The sequence below is a fragment of the Phocoena sinus genome, chromosome 5, assembly GCF_008692025.1.
Source record: "Phocoena sinus isolate mPhoSin1 chromosome 5, mPhoSin1.pri, whole genome shotgun sequence".
NCBI lineage: Eukaryota > Metazoa > Chordata > Mammalia > Artiodactyla > Phocoenidae > Phocoena > Phocoena sinus.
This window is the reverse complement of record NC_045767.1, coordinates 94719404-94739461: the sequence shown is the minus strand read 5'-3', so window position 1 is coordinate 94739461 and position 20058 is coordinate 94719404. Positions and strand designations below refer to the sequence as shown.

The 20058-nt window shown below is 42.9% G+C and overlaps 1 protein-coding gene across 2 annotated transcripts in view; it reads right to left on the bottom strand.

The window, feature by feature from the left end:
- The window catches only part of FRAS1 (Fraser extracellular matrix complex subunit 1), a 458507-nt gene extending 439236 nt beyond the window's left edge, over nt 1-19271 (bottom strand). The window contains exons 1-2 of one of the 2 annotated variants that reach the window (XM_032632916.1): nt 18510-19271; nt 10188-10219 (exon numbers count right to left, since the gene is read on the bottom strand). In XM_032632916.1, the coding sequence (XP_032488807.1) occupies nt 10188-10219; nt 18510-18585 (108 nt within the window). In that variant the 5' untranslated portion in view covers nt 18586-19271. The remainder of the gene's footprint in view (nt 1-10187; nt 10220-18509) is intronic. The other variant, XM_032632915.1, reaches the window with a different exon arrangement.
- Between the last annotated feature and the right edge of the window lie 787 nt (nt 19272-20058).

Here is a 20058-nt window from a genome sequence, read left to right as displayed (position 1 = left end):
ATCAATAAGCCTATCTGGCTAAGAGAATTAAAGCTATATCCTCCACGTTAGCTTCACTGATTAAAAAACTTAAAAGGTGATTTTTACTTCTATTCTTTGTTTCAGAACTGGAGGGAAAGAGGTGTTCTTTATAGGGTTCTTTCAAGCACCCAAAACTTCCCTGCGTAACTCATTGGCCACAACTAGGTCATATACTCACTCCTAAGCCAATCCTGGCAAGGGAATATAAACTTCCTAACTAGCTTGCAGCTAGGAGTTACACAAGTCATGTGGGGAAGGGGTGGGAACTAGAAGAAAAAATTAGGACTTTGCCAGCAGAGAAAAGGAGAAAGGGGGCTGTTGGGTAGGCACCCCAGGGTCTGTAACTCATATCTTTTAGCACATGGAAGTTGATCAATAAATATCTACGATCCAGGTGGACCACTATTACTACATATACCAATGGCAAATATGAGAGGGAGAGGGTTCTTCTAAGCCACTAATTTCAGGTTAGAGTTTCTTTTGTTTCTGTTCTCTCAACTCTTAGACCAAGTTCCCTCTGGATTAGAGGGAAACTAAGTACAGTAAGAGCACCAAAGACTACGTATCTCTGTTAATAATTCTCTCCTACTCACGATTACAAAATCATTTCAGGAATGTAAGGTACAAGGAACTATGAAATCTGCTCTCCCATGTAGACACCCTCCTCTCCCCAGCCCATCCCACACCCAAGCAATTTGCCTTTGGAAGAAAGGAATGACATAAATTTAATAAATAACCAATCTTGGGAGCTGTCAGGAAAGAACTCACAGGTCATGGCCCACACTCAAGCATCTCCTGGGTACTAACAAGAAACTGTTTCTTACTGTGAAAGCTTTTCCCTTTCCTTCTTCCTTCCATTTAGTTTATAAACTCAGGGAAACTAAGAAATCATTGCTGAAAAGAATCTAGCTGGCATACCAGAGGATACGTACTTATTTTAAATAAAACTGCTCAGATTTTTAAAAATTATTTTGTGCAGATTTTATATTTGTGTCCCTTTTTGTCACACAAGCAGAATGCCATCCATATGAGATTTTCAAAGCCAAATTTTCTTTAGACATTTGCCACTCAAACTCCAAGAAAACATAAGCTTGCTTAACTCACAATTGTCATTTGATATTTATGTATCATCTTTTCCCTTAGTAAGCAGAGGGCTTTAAAAAGTAACTAAAATGAGATAACACCATAAGGTGTTATAAATGAGTGACAGTTCTTTTCTAGGAGATATATATATATATATGCGTATATAAATGTACAATGTATAAAATAAACATGTATATGTACATTTTTGTAGTTATAAACAGACAAATGAAGACAAAAAAAGCAAAATGAGGTACTAGGTTGTGAGGCAATTGGAGCAAAAATGACACAAACTTTAAAAAAAAAAAGTGTGGGGAATGTATGGTCTGATCAGAAAATTGAAATATATGATCATGCTACCATCTTTTGAACAAAGTAATATGGCTGCCAAGCTCAGCTGCATCTTCTAAATTCAAAACAAAGCATAAGAAATGTGTCTGTTAACTTAAAACATCTGTTCCTACCACAAGACTATGAACAAGAATGAAAATGCATATTGATTGTTCATCAATAAAAGCACAAAATCTCTTGTACTATTCCTCTCACGCAACTATGCTCAGAAGATATGAATTTCCAAAGAGGAAACTACCACATCTGATTATGGTGGACGATTTATAAAAGCCCAGTAAAGAAAAAAAGAATCATCTGAGGCACCTAAAGCCCCATTCTCACTGCCTGGTACCCAAGGGTACAAAATCAGTCCATTTGAAGGAACGCAGGGGAGAAACCCCTCATTGCGCACCTCTGGGGTCAGGAGACTTTCTCACCACCGCTCCACCCCTGACACAAGGGCTTCCATAAGGCAGAAACACACCGCTCTAATCTTCAATTCACTCAAGTCAGAACCCAAGTTAGAAAGGCTTTGTAAGTCATCTAGACCAAGCTACCACTATCTCATTTATGATACAGACTTTCCAGTCTCCGCTTGAATATCTCTAGTTAAAGGAAGCCCATTACTTCTCAAACTTTATTCCAGCACCTAGCAGAGTGATGCTGTGCTGATTTTCGGTAAAAAAAAATGTTTTTACCCCAGAATAATTATATTTTAATAAAGAGTAGTCTCTCCCACTTCAAGGCATATTACTCGGTGTTTAAAAATAAATGAAGAGGCTGAAAAAATGATGAATTCTTGTTAAACTATAATGAAGAACAGTGATATCCTACAATACCCAATAGTACTCTTAAGGGAAATTAAGGAATGGCTGACTTTATTGTTTCCCTTCTGAGTATATCCACAAGATGCCAAGCATTCCCCCCACTTGAGAAGTTCAGGGTGTTTAATAGCAGTCGCTGACCAAGATTTACTAAGTGTTTGGGGGGCTTTGAGCACTTAATAGGGAAAGCCTCCAAATTCTCTTCATTTCTCTTCTCCATAAAATTTCTTGCGCACGAATACAAGTCTGAGACATTTTCATTTCTATGGGCTACATCTTTTGTGCTACAGTTTCAAATAAAAGAATGCTACAGCACATCAATTTTTTAAAAGGACGCTAGCACTGAAGAGCTCTACTTGCCTTCTTTAATCCTCCTTAACCCTAATCAACAAGGCTTACAGATTAGACCAGAAGTTCTCTCTCCCACCACAATATACAGTGGATAACACTCCCACGAATATATCAGACTTTGACAAAACGCCGAAAATATTCTGTAAAATATTTAATAGAAGTAAATTAAAACCACAATGAAATATTACCTCAAACCTGTTAAGCGGACTATTACAAAAAGACAAAAGATAACAAGTATTGGAAAGGATGTGGAGAAAGGGAACTCTTGTACACCGTTGGTGAAAATGTAAATTAGTGTAACCATTATGGAAAACAGCATGGAGGTGCCTCAAAAAAATTAAAAATAGAACTACTTTATGACCCAGAAATCCCACTTCTGGGCATTAAGTCCAAAAAAAAATGAAATCAGGATCTTGAAGCGATATCTGCATTCCCATGTTCCTCTCAGCATTATTCCCAATAACCAAGATGTGGAAACAACCCAAATACTCATCAACAGAAGAATGGATAAAGAAAATGTGATGCACATAATGGAATATTACTCAGCCTTAAAAATGAATGAAATCCGGCCGTTTGCAGCCACATAAGTGCACCTGAAGGACATTATGCTAAGTGAAATAAGCCAGATGCAGAAAGACAAATACGGCACGATCTCACTTACATGTGGAATCTAAAATAGTTACCCTCATAGAGCAGAAAGAAGAATAGCTGGCAGGGGGTGTGGGGAAGAGAAAATGGGAAGAGTTTAGTCAAGGGGTACAAGGTTTCACTTGTGCAAGATGAACTAGTTCTGGAGATCTAATGTATAACAATGAAACTATAATTAACAACACTATATTATATACTTGAAAGTTGCTAAGAGGGTAGATCTTAAGTGTTCTCACTATGGAAGGAAGGGAGGGAGGGAGGGAGGGAGGAAGGGAGGAAGGAAGTGAGAAAGGAGTGACTGAGTTGATGGATATGTTTATTAGCTTGACGGTGATTATTTCACAACGTATACACATACCAAATCATCAAGTTGTACGTCTTAAATATATACAATTTTTATTTATCAATTATACCTCAATAAAGCTGGGAAAAGATTTAGTAGAATATGTAGGATTGATTGCAGGTGAGGGCTCAGCTGTAACTCCACCCCTTTTCTTTTATTCAAGAAAACGTATCAAGCAATACGGGAAGAGTAGTGTTGTAATAATTATATACATATATGTATCAAACAATATTATACAAACAAACAGCAAACTCAGGTGCTCTAACAAATTTTTTGTGACCTTCCTCAAACTGCTAACAACACAACAGTGAACCTTTACCCAGGGTGAGAGCCATCCATGAGACTAAAATTCAAGCTTAAGTACTAGAGTAAGTTAAGAATTTTAAAGTTCTAAAGCTGCACCGTCCGATACAGTAGCCTCGACCCACGTGAGGCTATAAATTTTAATTAACATTAAGCAAAATTTAAAATCTAGCTCCTCAGTGTCACTAGCCACACTTCAAGTGCTCAACAGCTCCATGTGGCTGGTGGCCACCACACAGGGTGATGCAGCTCTGGAACATCTCCATCAGCACAGAGCGTTCCATTGGATGGCCCTGCGCTAAGCAATCTCGGAGAGGATCTAATCTAACTCTCTCATTTTACGAATGTAGAAACTGAGACCTCATGTCATTCAAGTGACTTACTCAGTACTACACGTCTAGTAATTACAGAGCCAAACCCCGAACCAAGACACCCTGGCTTCTACCACACAGTCATTTCCACTCCAACATGTCGTTGCCACCTAGGTGATGTGAGTGTCTCTTCCTTGCCAAGCGCAGTTCTGGGTTCTTTCACAAGCATGCTCTCAGGTAATCCTCACACCGACCCTATGAGGTATATTATTATATAGACAATGAAATTGAGACTTAGCTGTTTAAAGTCTCATATCTGAGGCCACACAGCAAGTATGTAGCAGAACCAGATTTAAACTCCAGAGCCTGGATCTTTCCGCTGTGTTATACTGTATATAGTAAACACTCCACAATTTTAATTCTTCTTGAAAACTTTTTCTTCCTTTCAAATGTGCTAAAAGTTAGTGCCTCGCGATGCACTTTGTCAGCATTTGTGAGGGAAAGTATTCCAAGTAGGAAAATGCCAACACTCAACACTTTTGATCTGGGAAAGAAGAGAGGTTGTGTCCACCTTTGTTAAGTGTAACTGCTTTACAGCAACAGTAATAGCAGCTAACCTTTATGGTAGGTCACAAGCTAAGCGCTTCCTGCTGGTCTCTTTTAACCTTCACAACAACCCTGTGAAGTAAATCATTCATCTCCATTTTACAGATATAAAAACTGAAGAGGGCTTCCCCTGGTGGCGCAGTGGTTGAGGGTCCGCCTACCGATGCAGGGGACACAGGTTCGTGCCCCGGTCCGGGAGGATCCCACATGCCGCAGAGCGGCTGGGCCCATGAGCCGTGGCCGCTGGGCCTGTGCGTCTGGAGCCTGTGTTCCGCGATGGGAGAGGCCACAGCGGTGAGAGGCCCACGTACCACACACACACAAAAAAACTGAAGAGTTCAACCGTCCACCCCCAGGAAGAACCTATAAAGGAGATGTTTGCTTGTGGTGAGGCCAAAGGAAAGTGAAATTCTTTTTACTCAATATTGACAGAAAAGGACAGGAGATAGGTGAAAACTTTGAAATAAAAAATCTGTTTTCCTCCTCACACTTGATGCCCCTGTCACAGTTAAACATATAAAGTAGGTAGCTTCCCTCTGAGGGACTCCTGATTTAACCCAGTCACTCTCTCTTCCACTGTGGCTGACTTTGGAGAAAGTCCTGAGAGCCCAGGGGTGCAGCGATATTGTGGAGGAAGAAACACACCCCAAAATAGACTATGCAGTGTTTCTAAGGGTAGGGGACCTTCCTGGGTATTTTCTGACCTGAGGAATGGAAAGAAGAGAAAGGAGGGAAGACAGTGTTAAAGAAAGAAGAGAGACAGACAAAGTCAGTACATAACTGACAGACGGCTACATGGGGCTTAGAACCCAGTGACCCCAGAGTGTCTCCACGAGTCCACAGAGGTGTCAGAAGTTGGGAAACACAGCACATTGCTGGGGATTTGTGTGGGTACATATATATAATATAGCATGTACTATATGTTAAGATGGAATAACCCCTAAACCTTCCTTGCTTCGTGTGGTGAATTTAGCACACACTAGTGTGGGAGAGCCTCAGCTAAATGGGAAGGGGTGAGCCAGGGACAGCTGGCTCTTGCGGGAGGTCGGGACAGAGGCTGGCAGAGACAACTGCGTGACAGGTGCAGCAGGGAGGGGATGGGCACATAGAGCTGATGGTAAAATAAGCTAGCTGTGTTCAGAGACAACAAGCAGACTGGCTTGGCTGCGAGAAACGGCATGCTTGGTGGAATGGCTTTAAAGTCAGACCCAGGTTGCAACGCCCTCTTCCTCTAGCACTGACTAGCTGTGTGATTTTTGAACAAGTGACTTAGAGTTTCTTAGCCTCAGGTTCCTGATCTGTAAAGACAACACCTATTTCCTGGGATTGTTCAGAGTATGAAATACATAGCAGGTGCCGAATAACAGTTCCTTCCTCTTGTCCTTCTTCTTGGCTGGTAAAGAGGAATTTTGTTATTGCAGAAAAGCACACACCAGGCACTGTGTCTGGGTGTCTTCCCCACATTGCCTCCTTTACTCTACAAAAACCCTTCAGGAGAGGCTCTATTTACCCCCATTTCACATAGGAGGTGATAGAGATTCAGGAAGGTTATGTAACTTGGTCACAGAGCTGGTTTGTAGCAGATGAGGAAGAATCAGAACAAGGTCTGTCGGCAAAAACCCTAATATGAAAAGATACATGCACCCCAGTGTTCATAGCAGCACTGTTTACAATAGCCAAGACCTGGACGCAACCTAAATGTCCACCGACAGAGGAATGGCTAAAGAAGATGTGGTACATATACACAATGGACTACTACTCAGCCATAAAAAAGAATGAAATAATGCCATTTGCAGCAACATAGATGGACCTAGAGGTTATCATACTAAGCAAAGTAAGTCAAAGAGAGAAAGATAAGTATCATATGGTATCACTTATATGTGGAATCTAAAAAAATGATGCAAATGAACTTATTTACAAAGCAGAAACAGACTCAGACATATAAAACAAACTTATGGTTATCAAAGGGGGAGGGATAAACTAGGAGTTTGGGATTAACAGATACACACTACTATATATAAAATAGATAAACAACAAGGAACTACTGTATTGCATAGGGAACTATATTCAATATCTTGTATTAACCTATAATGGAAAAGTATCTGAAAAAGAATATATATATATATATATATATATATATATATGTATATGTATAACGGAATCACTTTGCTATACACCTAGCTATATAGTTGTGCTATATAACACAACATCGTAAATCAACTATACTTTACAAAATTTTTTTTAAAAAAAAATTTTTTTAAAGGTCAGACTACAGAGCCCTGAATGAACCACTCTATCTGGCAGCTTCCGGGCGACAAGTGATGAGATGGAAAAGGTATCAGTGGAAGGAATCCTCACAAGACAGGTTGAGAGTTAGCAACTAGTAGCCAGAGCTTAGAATCTGTGTTCTCATTTGCTTGGTATGTTTCATGGAATTCTGGGTGAAGCTGGTGCTTGCCATTCTCAACCAGACCCTTTCCACTTCTGGTTACTCACCTGAGTAATGAAGGAAGCACAAGAACTTCAATCCCTGCCTCACTCTGCCTCCCCCTATAAAATGGAGAGTTTGGACTACATGACCTCCAAAGTCACTCCCAGCTCTACAATGCACGTGGGTAGAATTTACAGGGTTTGGGGCTGGGACACCATGCCACTATCCTCAAAGCGCCCCTGGCTGTGATGCCTCTTACATAGAAATCCTCTCACCCAAGGAGTTGTTTAATCAGAGAATCCTAGAACAGTATATAAATGTTCTTAAGCTTTGTATTTTAATTCAAAATACATAAATGCACATTCATTCAATTTCATTGATGCAGGTGCAGTGCTTTTCTTCAAGACCAGGCCATGTGGCAAGAGAGCAGCGATGAATTATTCACACAATTAGCTATGGCCACAATGCATCATCCCCATTCCAGTTTGAAGTTCCTTAAAATAGAAAGAGAACTTCAAGAGGTTGCAAATAAATCCGAATGCAGAATCTCTCTGGACTTTTGTGCTTTTCTCCCAATCTTTTATAGTTGTCTCTCTCATACTTAATTTGACAGCAAATTTTCAGTGACTCACCTCTACAGAGGCTTTTTTTAAAGTATTCAACATAGTTTCCCTAGAAACAAATGCTATTTCTTTTTCATATTCCCATTTCAGCAGTTTAATTAAACTATAAGTCAGGTTTTGTCATTCTTCTGCTCTTAGCTCCTCCAGTGGCTCACCCACCTGATTGAAAGGACAAGCTAAAGTCCACAGAAGGACACACTGCTCTGTCACTGCCAACCTCTCTGACCTCATCTCCTGCCATCCTCCCCCTGATCACGTGCTGCAGCCACAGTGACCTCCAAGTACTTCTTCAAATGACCAAGCAAGCTCCCACTTCAGACTTTACACTCGCTGTGGAATTCTCTTTCCCTGGATATCCAAGGGGCAAGCTCTTATAGTGCCCTTCAGGTCTTTCTTCAAATGTCACCTTACTTTCTCAGGGAGCCCTTCCCTATCCCCTCATTTCAAGAGGCCGCCCTTGTCCCCTATTCAGCCTTTCCTATCTCCCCACACCCATACTGTTTTCCTCCTTAGCACTAATCTGACATTCTAAATATTTTATTCATTAGAATTCGAGCTTCATGAAGGCAAGCATTTTGCCTGTTTGTTCACTGACGTGTTCCCAGTGCCTAGAAGAGCAGGTCCAGAGTTGTCACTCAGTAAATATTTGTTCAATAATAATCTTTATTATTGTAGTAAATGTACTGTCTTTCTGCCTGAGTTGCATAACCACAGTCACAAGTACGTCAGGCTAGAGAAGGTGCAGGAACAAACATAGCAGAGTCTTGGTAAGCAAAGAAGGCAACTAGAGGGGTCAGGACCGTGCTAGTGCCCCCACTCCTTTACCTCGATCAAACCAAACTGACCTCTTCCCGTACTTGATGCTTTCGTATTCAAATGTGCAATACCATGCTGCCGCGTCAAACATAGAAGGTAGCCTAGCCACTTTCTTCAGATTCAGGAGAACAACAGAAAGAAGACAGGTTGTTTTGTTCTGGTCTACCCCTTAATGGTCAATGACCTTTAGCAAGCCTCTCTCTCTCTCACCCTTGGTTCTTCATTAAAAAGGGGGAGAGTATAAAATAATACATGACCTGCCTATTTCACTGATCTGCTGCATGTATCAGGTGGATCGATAGCCATGAAAAGATATTGAAAAGTTACAAAGGACTCTATACAATAAGCAATTTTCTTTGTATTAAAATGGACAACTAACTTGTCTATAATATCTACTACAGCTCCCCAAAACTGATGATGTATTTTATAGCACTTTGATTTTAAAATGATTCCTAAAATGTATTAAAGAATAAACAGAGGCAAGAGTAGGCTTTTCAGGGCATGGAATGGGAAAGAGAGTGGAAAATGGCTTTCACCTGATTCTTTAACAGAAAAATATAAGGAAGGAAAACACACATCAATCTCCAGAGCAGTAACTACATTACATAAAGTTCAGATTCAAGAATATTACTGTGAACATCTACAATTATCTAGACTCTCAGGTATTTCAAGTATTTCTCATCTATTCCAATACCACAAGGACAATCCAAGATGACATATTGGTATCACACATGTCAATAGCGGGTTGGGATGTAAATGAGCAAACCCTTTCCAACCAGCTGAGTTTTGTTTTTATTACAGCCTTTATTAAACTAAAATAAAAAAGTGGTGAAGAATGACTTGTCACACCACTTATTAGAGTTGATGGAGTGTAGACGGTCTTTTCAATTGGCTTTTAACACACTGTTATGCACCACAGTACATTATTAATGAAAAGAAATGCAGGAATCTTGCATCAGCTTTTCCCCCAAGTGATCCCGACATTAAATTCAAAATCAATTCTCCTCTACGTGGCAAAGGATCAGAAATAAAATGTTAATTTGTTTGTTACCAAAACTTAAAAGTATAATTCAAAGCAACAGTCAGGATCCTCCATATTGTACTCAATAATTGTATATTTTTTTGGAGGGGGGGTTCAAAGGAAGAAGCAAACAAGTTGTTTGGAAGATAAACAAATTGTGCCCTAGCTCATACCTGACAAAAGAATGGGATCTAATTTTCTCTCTGATTGAAAGAACTCACAAGACAGCCATGGAATGCAAATTGGTGTTGGGTGTTTGAACTTCTCTTCCAATACCTGAGTATCCAAATGGAACTAATTCACTCTGGAAAAGGTATTAAGTAATTGAGCGTGATTGTGCCAGAATGAGGGATAATCCTCAAACTGAAAAGGAAAATAAATACATTTTACAATGACAGGGTCACCTCACTCACTCAGTAACCTCAATCAAGCATTTTACATGCAAAATAAATAAACCAAATATATGAAGAATGACCTACCGCCAACAAGGAACCCTGATAGACACAAGCACCTGTGGGGAAAAAACAAAACAAGAATTAAAAGGGATGCATAATAGACCAATAGGCACTGCCCTGGCCAAAGTACACTAAAGCTGCATCGACATGCATCATAATCAGTAAACTGTGCTCTTTCCAAAGCTTGAGGATTCTGCCCCTGGGGAAAGAATCCCATACACCAACACAACATTTCTTGGACACGCATGAGGGAAAGCATTATTAAAACTCATTATTTGAATTTTAAAATAAATGTATGTATAACGACATGCTATAAATACACTGGTGTATTTTCCTATATGACAAATCAGCAAAGCCTTCCTAATCCAGTCCCAATTTACTTATCCAGGCTTCTCTGCCACTCTTTGCTTACACAAATTCTCCAGTCCAACCCAAGAGGCCAACTTAGGATCCCATGGTAATGCTTTCATATGCCAATGCCTTTACTCATTTTTGTCTCCTGCAGGAAATGCACTTGGTCTAATCAATTTCCTTGAACTTGATCCCATCTCCTTCATGGAGCTTTCCAGCCCACAAAATTATGCTTTTTCTAAACCAGTTTTTGAACAGCACAGCAGGTGTTGATTTAACCTATAAACATGTAGGCAGTGTGCTAACAGATACTAGCTCAGAAACAGGCTGCAAAGCAGATTGAAATAGCATACACACACCAAGACAGAGCACACCTTGACAATGTGCCACACTTAATGTCCAAAGAGGGAAGGACACATTTTACTACAGTGTTTGGATGCCAACAGATCATTCGTGAAGTCTCAGTACTATTAACTTCTCAGGAAAGGACTGGTCTACCTTATCTACTAATAACGGAATTAAGAACAATATTCAAAGAAAAGGAGACGGTTATTTACACTTGGGGTTTGAATCAAAGATCTCCATGGATATGGACACCTTATCTTTGATAAAGGTGGCAGGAATGTACAGTGGAGAAAGGACAGCCTCTTCAGTAAATGGTGCTGGGAAAACTGGACAGGTACATGTAAAAGTATGAGATTAGATCACTCCCTAACACCATACACAAAAATAAGCTCAAAATGGATTAAAGACCTAAATGTAAGGCCAGAAACTATCAAACTCTTAGAGGAAAACATAGGCAGAACACTCTATGACATAAATCACAGCAAGATTCTTTCTGACCCACCTCCTAGAGTAATGGAAATAAAAACAAAAATAAACAAATGGGACCTAATGAAACTTCAAAGCTTTTGCACAGCAAAGGAAACTATAATCAAGACCAAAAGACAACCCTCAGAATGGGAGAAAATATTTGCAAATGAAGCAACTGACAAAGGATTAATCTCCAAAATTTACAAGCAGCTCATGCAGCTCAATAACCAAAAAACAAACAACCCTATCCAAAAATGGGCAGAAGACCTAAATAGACATTTCTCCAAAGAAGATACACAGAATGCCAACAAACACATGAAAGAATGCTCAACATCATTAATCATTAGAGAAATGCAAATCAAATCTACAATGAGATATCATCTCACACCAGTCAGAATGGCCATCATCAAAAAATCTAGAAACAATAAATGCTGGAGAGGGTGTGGAGAAAAGGGAACACTCTTGCACTGCTGGTGGGAATGTGAATTGGTTCAGCCACTATGGAGAACAGTATGGAGGTTCCTTAAAAAACTACAAATAGAATTACCATATGACCCAGCAATCCCACTACTGGGCATATACCCTGAGAAAACCAAAATTCCAAAAGAGTCTTGTACCAAAATGTTCATTGCAGCTCTATTTACAATAGCCTGGAGATGGAAACAACCTAAGCGCCCATCATCGGATGACTGGATAAAGAAGATGTGGCACATATATACAATGGAATATTACTCAGCCTTAAAAAGAAATGAAATTGAGCTATTTGTAATGAGATGGATAGACCTAGAGTCTGTCATACAGAGTGAAGTAAGTCAGAAAGAAAAAGACAAATACCCTATGCTAACACATATATATGGAATTTAAGGGAAAAAAATGTCATGAAGAACCTAGGGGTAGGACAGGAATAAAGACGCAGACCTACTGGAGAACGGACTTGAGGATATGGGGAGGGGGAAGGGTGAGCTTTGACAGGGCGAGAGAGAGTCATGGACATATACACACTAACAAACGTAGTAAGGTAGACAGCTAGCGGGAAGCAGCCGCAAGGCACAGGGATATTAGCTCGGTGCTTTGTGACAGCCTGGAGGGGTGGGATAGGGAGGGTGGGAGGGAGGGAGACGCAAGAGGGAAGACATATGGGAACATATGTATATGTATAACTGATTCACTTTGTTATAAAGCAGAAACTAACACACCATTGTAAAGCAATTATACCCCAATAAAGATGTTTAAAAAAAAAAAAAAGATCTCCATGGGCAAATTCATTGAAATGACTTTTTGCGCCCTTGAAATTCAAATAAGAATAACTTGAGATAAAATGCTCGGGGGAAATTCTTCCTGACTTAGTTTTAAGAAATTCTGTTCCAAAGACAGTATTTCAGTCTATGGTATATCATAAGAAAGGAGATATAGATATATATAGATATAGATATATAAACACATATATGGATATAGATATATATAAAATAATCATATGAGATATGGATATGGATATATATAAAATAATCGTGGGCTTCCCTGGTGGCGCAGTGGTTGAGAGTCCGCCTGCCGATGCAGGGGACACGGGTTTGTGCCCCGGTCCGGGAAGATCCCACATGCCGTGGAGCGGCTAGGCCCGTGAGCCATGGCCGCTGAGCCTGCGCGTCTGGAGCCTGTGCTCCGCAACGGGAGAGGCCCCAACAGTGAGAGGCCCGCGTACCGCAAAAAAATAAATAATAAAAAAAAAATCGTATATAAGTACATAAATATATATCAACACAATGCAATTCCTAAATTATGTAAATGGACTTATTTAATTACTTCTCACATTTAAAAGTTAAACATAGAGATCACTTAGGTACAATTTAACAAAATTTAACCTTTAGAATAAACAAACAAAATTTAACCTTTAGATAAAACCATCCTCAAGTAATTTTATTACCCTCCTCCATAGCACTACCCTCCAAAGGCCAGTAAACTTTCAAAGCTCCAAAAGGAATCAGGTATCTTAAGATGTATCCAAGTACTCATATCAAAACCCATTTCTGGAAATTTAGACAGATGTTATCAAATCACAGTAACATGAAAAAATAAAGCAGCATTGAGTGTGCATCACAAACACACTTGGTTAAGCCAAACATCTGTTAGAAACGCAAGTCAAAACTATGCGTAACTGCCGATAAATTCTATCATTGGAAAAGGGAAATATCTCGATTTGGGTTGCTCTAGGATGTACAATTCTAAAAGAAATAAGCCTTGGCCTCTGAGGGCTTTCCTAAAACACAACATCTCTACCCGAAAGGCAGCTGCAGAAATGAGTCTCCGTTAACACAGCTTCCAAAACCTCACTGCTTCCCTGTAGAAAAAAAGAAAGCATTCTACTGTGATGCCCAGTCCCATCAAACATTCATCACCACCCAATGCCAGATGCAATCCTCCAAAGCAAGCATGTTTCTCCCACACGGGCACAAGCTTCACACCCACCGGCAGACTAAGTCGGGAGGTTTGTTGGCATTGGGTGCTAGGTGCAGCTTCTCGTTCTGCCTTTTCACTAATGGATCAACTCATATACTTTGGAAGACAAAGTTACTCGCTCCACTCGTCACTTTTTTTCTTAAGGAGCACTGGAATGATTGCAACTCTACCTGAAGTTTCGATTTGGGCTTTATTTGAACTTGAAACTCCAGCTGAAGGGGAATTCTAACTGATGATGAAGATCTAGAAGGAGAAACAGGCCTTCTTCAAGGGAAAACAGGAAAAATAAGAGACTTTGCCAGTTTCAGGGCATGGAATACAGCTGAGAAGGTAGGTAATTTAAGTTCTGACACCTGTGAGAAAGTGCATAAAGTTGTGCTGGGTGAAGGGATCACATAGTGCCAAGAAGCAAGCTGAGATCTTGAGACCTTCCTCCTGTGGTTGGCGCCTTTCTTGCAGGTCACATAGGCAAAATGTCACTCCATATTCATTTAAATAAATGTCATTTCATACTCATTTTTAGGCCCTTTGGCACATTAGAATGTACTCTATTATGAGACACGTGTATAAAATCTGAAGTTTTCAGAGGAAATGTGAGATATAATTTGCACTAGTGCTCACATCCTGAAACTATTCACTATGGAAACCCTACCTGATAACAAGAGGAGATTAGAGAGGTTAAATCTAAGTCACAAAATGTCAGACCCATTTGTTCAAAGAAATAGTGGCACATGACCATAACATATGAAGAAGTTTGGACAGCATGGTATCACAAAAATATGACTCATTAGGAACAAGCAGCCACAAGTTGGTAGTTAAATGTTCAGGCTTTATTTTGTGCTATAATTCAGCATATGGCTTGTACACTGTGGAACAGTTAAAATAGAATCCTTTTCTGGACTGACAGGACAGCTCCTGTCCTGATTATTGTCAGCCAGGAGTCAGATCAATTAATAGAGCAGTTAAAACAAAAATGGGCCAACTGTTTTTGAACTAGCGTAAGATTTGGCACACAACTCCAACTATGCCATGTTGGTAGTCCCCTCTCCTCTCCTGAGGCAAGTGGGGGACAGTATTTTATGACTACTCATATCTGAGTAAAACTGAGTAATATTACCACTCAAGTCCACAACAGCGAATACAGATGACCATGCTCTCACTAAAGGATTTATTTGCAGAGGGTAACACCCAGAATCCAATCCCCAGAAGAGAACAGAAATGCAATATGATGGAAATAAGAGCCTATGACAATACAACACCCTTTATTTCCACTAGCTGGTAGTTGCAAAAGCCAAAAGATGCTGAGTTGCAATTATTCAATATTGGGAAACCCACCAAGGACCAACGTTTTACATGTCCCTACTGCTACCTTACCTATATTAATGATTTCCAGGTATGCAAACTCCCTGAGGGAAGGCATTATTTTTTTTGATGTCTGTATGTCCCTACCAGACATAACCTAATAACCTGATATATAAGCTATCAATAAAGATTTGTGGAATGAAAGAATGAAGAGATAGGCTATTTTTTCCCATCCAATGTCTTTCCTTCCTTAACATTGAGTTTTAAGCACTGAATCCTACACAGAAGGAACTCTTCTACCAAGAGTGGAACCAAATATGCCGATCCACCCATAAATAAAACACTCTGTCTATCAAATGATCCTTTTCAGTATATTCTGCTAATGGCATTTAAAGGAAAAAGACTGGAAGATTGTAAGCTTGGCTAAAGTCACATGGGGAGTGATGGACATAGACTGGAACTCAGTTCTCTTAACCAATTCAAGACTCTTTATCCACAGCCAACATGTTCTATCTAGTGTAACTTCACAGGATTTCCACGGGTCGACACAACTCAAGATGTACTTCTCCAGAAACACATCTGATTCAGAAAGCAGCCACATTTGCTAGAAGTTTCTCTGTGACTTGTTGATTTTATTAAGCTCTCAAATCACAGTAGTTTGTCAGCTTGGCGATATAAGAAAATGTAAAATAACACTGCCAATAACCTGCTTGTAAACCTTCATTTTTCTTTTAATAATTAAAATAAAATTCAGAACTAGAAAGATGCAACTGACCAAAAATAAGGCAGCAAATACTGATCATTGTTTTTTTTTTTTTCTATGCTGGATGATTAGCAGAAGTATTTTAGAGCTATCACCTAGCCAGCTTCTGCATTTGGTGAATCACAGCCCAAAGAAGTTAGGTGGTTCATTCAAGGTCACACAGCAACAGTCTAAGCTTAATTTGAAACGTGATTTGGCAATACTCATTCACCTGACCAAAATTTTTTAGCACCTATTGTGTACCAGGAGCTGAGTTGGAAGGATAATAACCAGGAGCCATCCTAAGCCCTCTGAGAGCACACAGTTAGGTGAGGAAGATTGTATCTTTATCAACTAAAATTATAGAATTATTAACTGGTGCACCAGAAACATATATGACATGCTCTCTGAGCATTGAGAAGAAAACAACAAATTCTGCCATGGCCCGGACAGCAACAGTATCACAGAGTAGGTTGCATCAAGAGACCCACACGTGTGAATGCTTCTTTTCCATTTTTAAAAATCACTTCCAAGGCTAATAATAAAAACTTGAGGAAATCTCTAATATCCTTAAGCTCTCCATTCTTGACCTCAGTGCTCGTATTTTTAAGAGAAAAAGAAAACCCTGACGGAACCAAATCAAAGGACTCATCAGATGACAGCTGAGTTTTTGGCCGTGGGACTGTTATCATTTAATTAATTTAATGAGATAACGTATGTAAAGTGTTTAGCATAGTGCGAGGCAAACAGTACAGTGTTCAGTAAATGTCCATATTCATTCATTCATTCATTATTAGGTAAGCATCATTATGACTTGGATGGAAACTCTCGGATATCTAAGAATCCAAGTTGTGGGATGATTCTAGAATGTTCTGAAGGTGGGATGAAAGAGTAAGAAGCAAAGTTTCCAAAGGATCTTTGGAGGAATAGCGCCCCTCGCGCCCTACACTCCTCCCCCATCAGAAGGCTTTGGACGTTTTTAAACTTTGCCCTTTTTGTCAACCACTCTTCCAAAGAGCGAACCCTGCAGGCCCTTAGTAATAATGGCTTTTGTAATTTCAAGAGATTTGATTCTGAAAAGCAAATCTCTTACATCATTCCAACTGCCCCCTGGTGAGCTATCGGGGACGGACAGCACGTTTTCCGCGTTGCTGGAACATGATCCTAAATAGGAAACTGCCACCACCAAGTGCAAACGTAATTTTTCTGTCTCAAATTCACATTTGGGTGGCCTAGGCTGACTCTCCCATGTGCTTTACTACAATTAAGCCCTATACGTTTATTGTCTTTTAAGTTTGCATACACACGCACACATACAAAAGAACACGGTTCTACAGGTTATGCCCTGGTTGAAAAAGGCTCTGCACAGGCCCCACACCTGCACTTCCCGGGTATGATACACACTTGATATAATTCCCGGGAGGGTGCGGGCTGGCGGTCGCTCCACCCACGGGAAAGTCCCCACTGCCGTGCGTTTCCAAAGCCACCGTCACTTTCTCCCGGGAAGCTAGCTAGGAAAAGGCCGTTGCTCAGGTGGCTGCAGGTGGATCCGAGCAGCGCTGTGTCCTCCTCGGGGGCTGCCGCTGCCCGCAGTCCCACGCCCGGGTCAGCACCCGAGCGGAGAAGGCGCCCCGCCCAGCGCCCGCGACTGCCGCGACTGCGGCTCTGATTTGCCGCGGGGCAGGTGAACTCTTCTTCCCGCAGCTGGAAGAATAATGAACGGAGCGGGGAGGGGAAGCCGAGAGCCCTGCACGGTAGATTAAGCCGCCTTCCTCAGCCCGCCGCCTCCCTTCCCCCTCCCTAAGCACCCGCTAGGCGACTTTCCTCGCGACTCTAGGCAGGTGGGAGCTCACGCCGCCTCGCGTCCCTGGGCCCGCCATCCTAGGACCTCCAAACTCTTGATTTCCTTATCGATTAATTTATTTGCCTGAGCTCACATTGCTCTTGCTATCATGGCGACAACTCCCACCAATCTCCTTCTTTCTCACCCCCAGCTCCAGGGTTTTACACGTAGGTTGGAGCCTCGGAGGAAAACTGGGAGGCAGGGGGCGAAGTCAGAGAACGGAGCTAAACTCTTATAACCACTTCTTTTCTGGGGAAGAGGCAGGCTCGTGCCTCTCTGTACTGGGGAGGTTTCTTGCAGTGCGATTGAACTGTCTACTTCCAGAACACGCTCTAACCACCTTATAAAATCTTAATTGGACTTTACGGGTAGACTCATTGGGGTTAGGAGGGAGGGCGAGAAGGGGGTTTTAAGGTGCCGGATTTTATTTTTCATAGGAGCATAAGTATTTTTACACAGGTAATTGCAATTGTTCACTCCTCACCTACGCTCCATGTAGATGCTTTCCATTCGGGGGCACCGGGGAAGTGGGAAGAAAGAGAATCCAATTTCAGAGATGGCACCTCGGTCGGCCACCCACCCACCCACCCAAATGCACTCAGGGCAGAGAGGGAGGAGGGAGTGGGGCTTGTGATCTGCATACAAAACAATCAGGAGTTGGAATCTTCTCACAAAAAGCCCCCTCTAGTTCCACGGCCACCCACCCACCCACCCCCAAAAAACTTCCATCTGACCCACAATGCCATACACCCGCTGAGCTTTTTAAAAAGCACGATCACACACACACACACACACACACACACACACACACACACACACACACACGGCACCGCTCTCTCACCTTCAGAATGATGAGGCAATACTGCAAATTCCGCCAATGCCAGGGCCACCCCGAGCCACACTTTGAAGACACTCATTGCCGCCTCTGCACCCAAGCTGGGCAAGCCCAGCCTTCAGCATCCAAGAACCAGTTCTCAGCCAAAACGCAGTCTTCGGCGTCCCAGGCTGGGCGCCCCGAGAGCGGGGTGCGACGGGCGGCGGGCGGTCACCTCCGGGGAAATGAGGCGATGGACGGGCGAGAGCGACACTCTCGTGGCGGGGGGGAGGGGGAGGGATTCAATTCACTCACTGCCTGGCGGAGAGCGCGCCTAGCTCTCCAGCAGAGCAGGGCGCCAACGTCGGCTGAGCTCGGGAGAATAAAAGAGGAGGCAGGTCGCAGTGGCCCGCGGCTAAGGCTCGCCGGAAAGTTGCCCGTCACCAGCCGACTGGATCTCCCCGCATTTCCCGCAGGCCGGACCCGCCCGCTCCCGGGTCCCCAACCGTGGAGATCCCGGCGCAGGTTCTTCGGCAGCAGCTTTCTAAAGTTCGCTTGACACTCGCAGCGTCGGCCGAGGGGGTCGCCAGGAGCCCCAAAAGACCCACCCACTCCTCCTTCTGGCCTGGGCCACCCGGCTCGGCGGACCTCAGCCACCCGGGGCGGCTCGAGGGAAACTTCGTGCTGCGCTGCGGGCGGCTCGTGGGACTCGCCGGCGCTGCAGCCGCACGCCGCCGCCGCGGGCTGCGCTCCCTGCCGCAGACTCCGCGAAAGCTTCTGAGGAAAGCCGGGGGCGGCAGCGCCGGGGACCCCGCCGCTACTTTCCCGCCCCCGCCGCTGGCCCGGGCGAGGAGCGCTGCGGGGCGCGGCTCGCTCGGCGCCAGCGGCCACCTCCGCCCCGTGCACCCCGAGCCGGTCTGCTGGGTCGAGGTATGATTACGGGAGCGGAGGAGGAGCCATGGTTTTAAATGCAGCGAGGAAAATGCTAGAGAGCCTGGAAAGGACTTCCGAACTAGAGCCACTCGACCGGAGAGCCCGGAAACGCACAAAATAAGGCCCCCCTCTGGAACCCCGCGTTTAAAGGACACACGCTCCGCCTTCCTCCGCCTCCCCCCCACCCCACCCTTCCTCTCTCCTTTGCTCCGGTGAAAATGGACCCAGAGACTCGGAGCTTTTGCAAAAGATTCCAGAGAGTCACGTGGAAAGGGGAGAAGCGAGGAGGGGGGAGTGAGGGGAGGCCGAGAGAGCAACCTGATCCCCTTATTCTTCCTGCTGGAGTTCAAATTGCCTTTGTCTGGGGCGGCATCAAAAGTGGTCACACCAGGGAGGGCTGGAGGGGAAGATGGCGTGGTCCTGGCTCCTGCACAGCCTAGGGACCCGCGAACCGGATCCACAGCCCTCACTTGGGAGGGGGTATGCCCACATTCAAGGACCCCAGCGCTACTCCCCACACACACACCCCGCCACTCCGGCTGCACTAAGAGAGTGAGGCAGATCTGATCCATCTTCCTTGCTCTGAGACCATCAGGTCGTCGCATCGTGGGTTTACCAGCAGCCTGGGAGGATATCGGTGTGT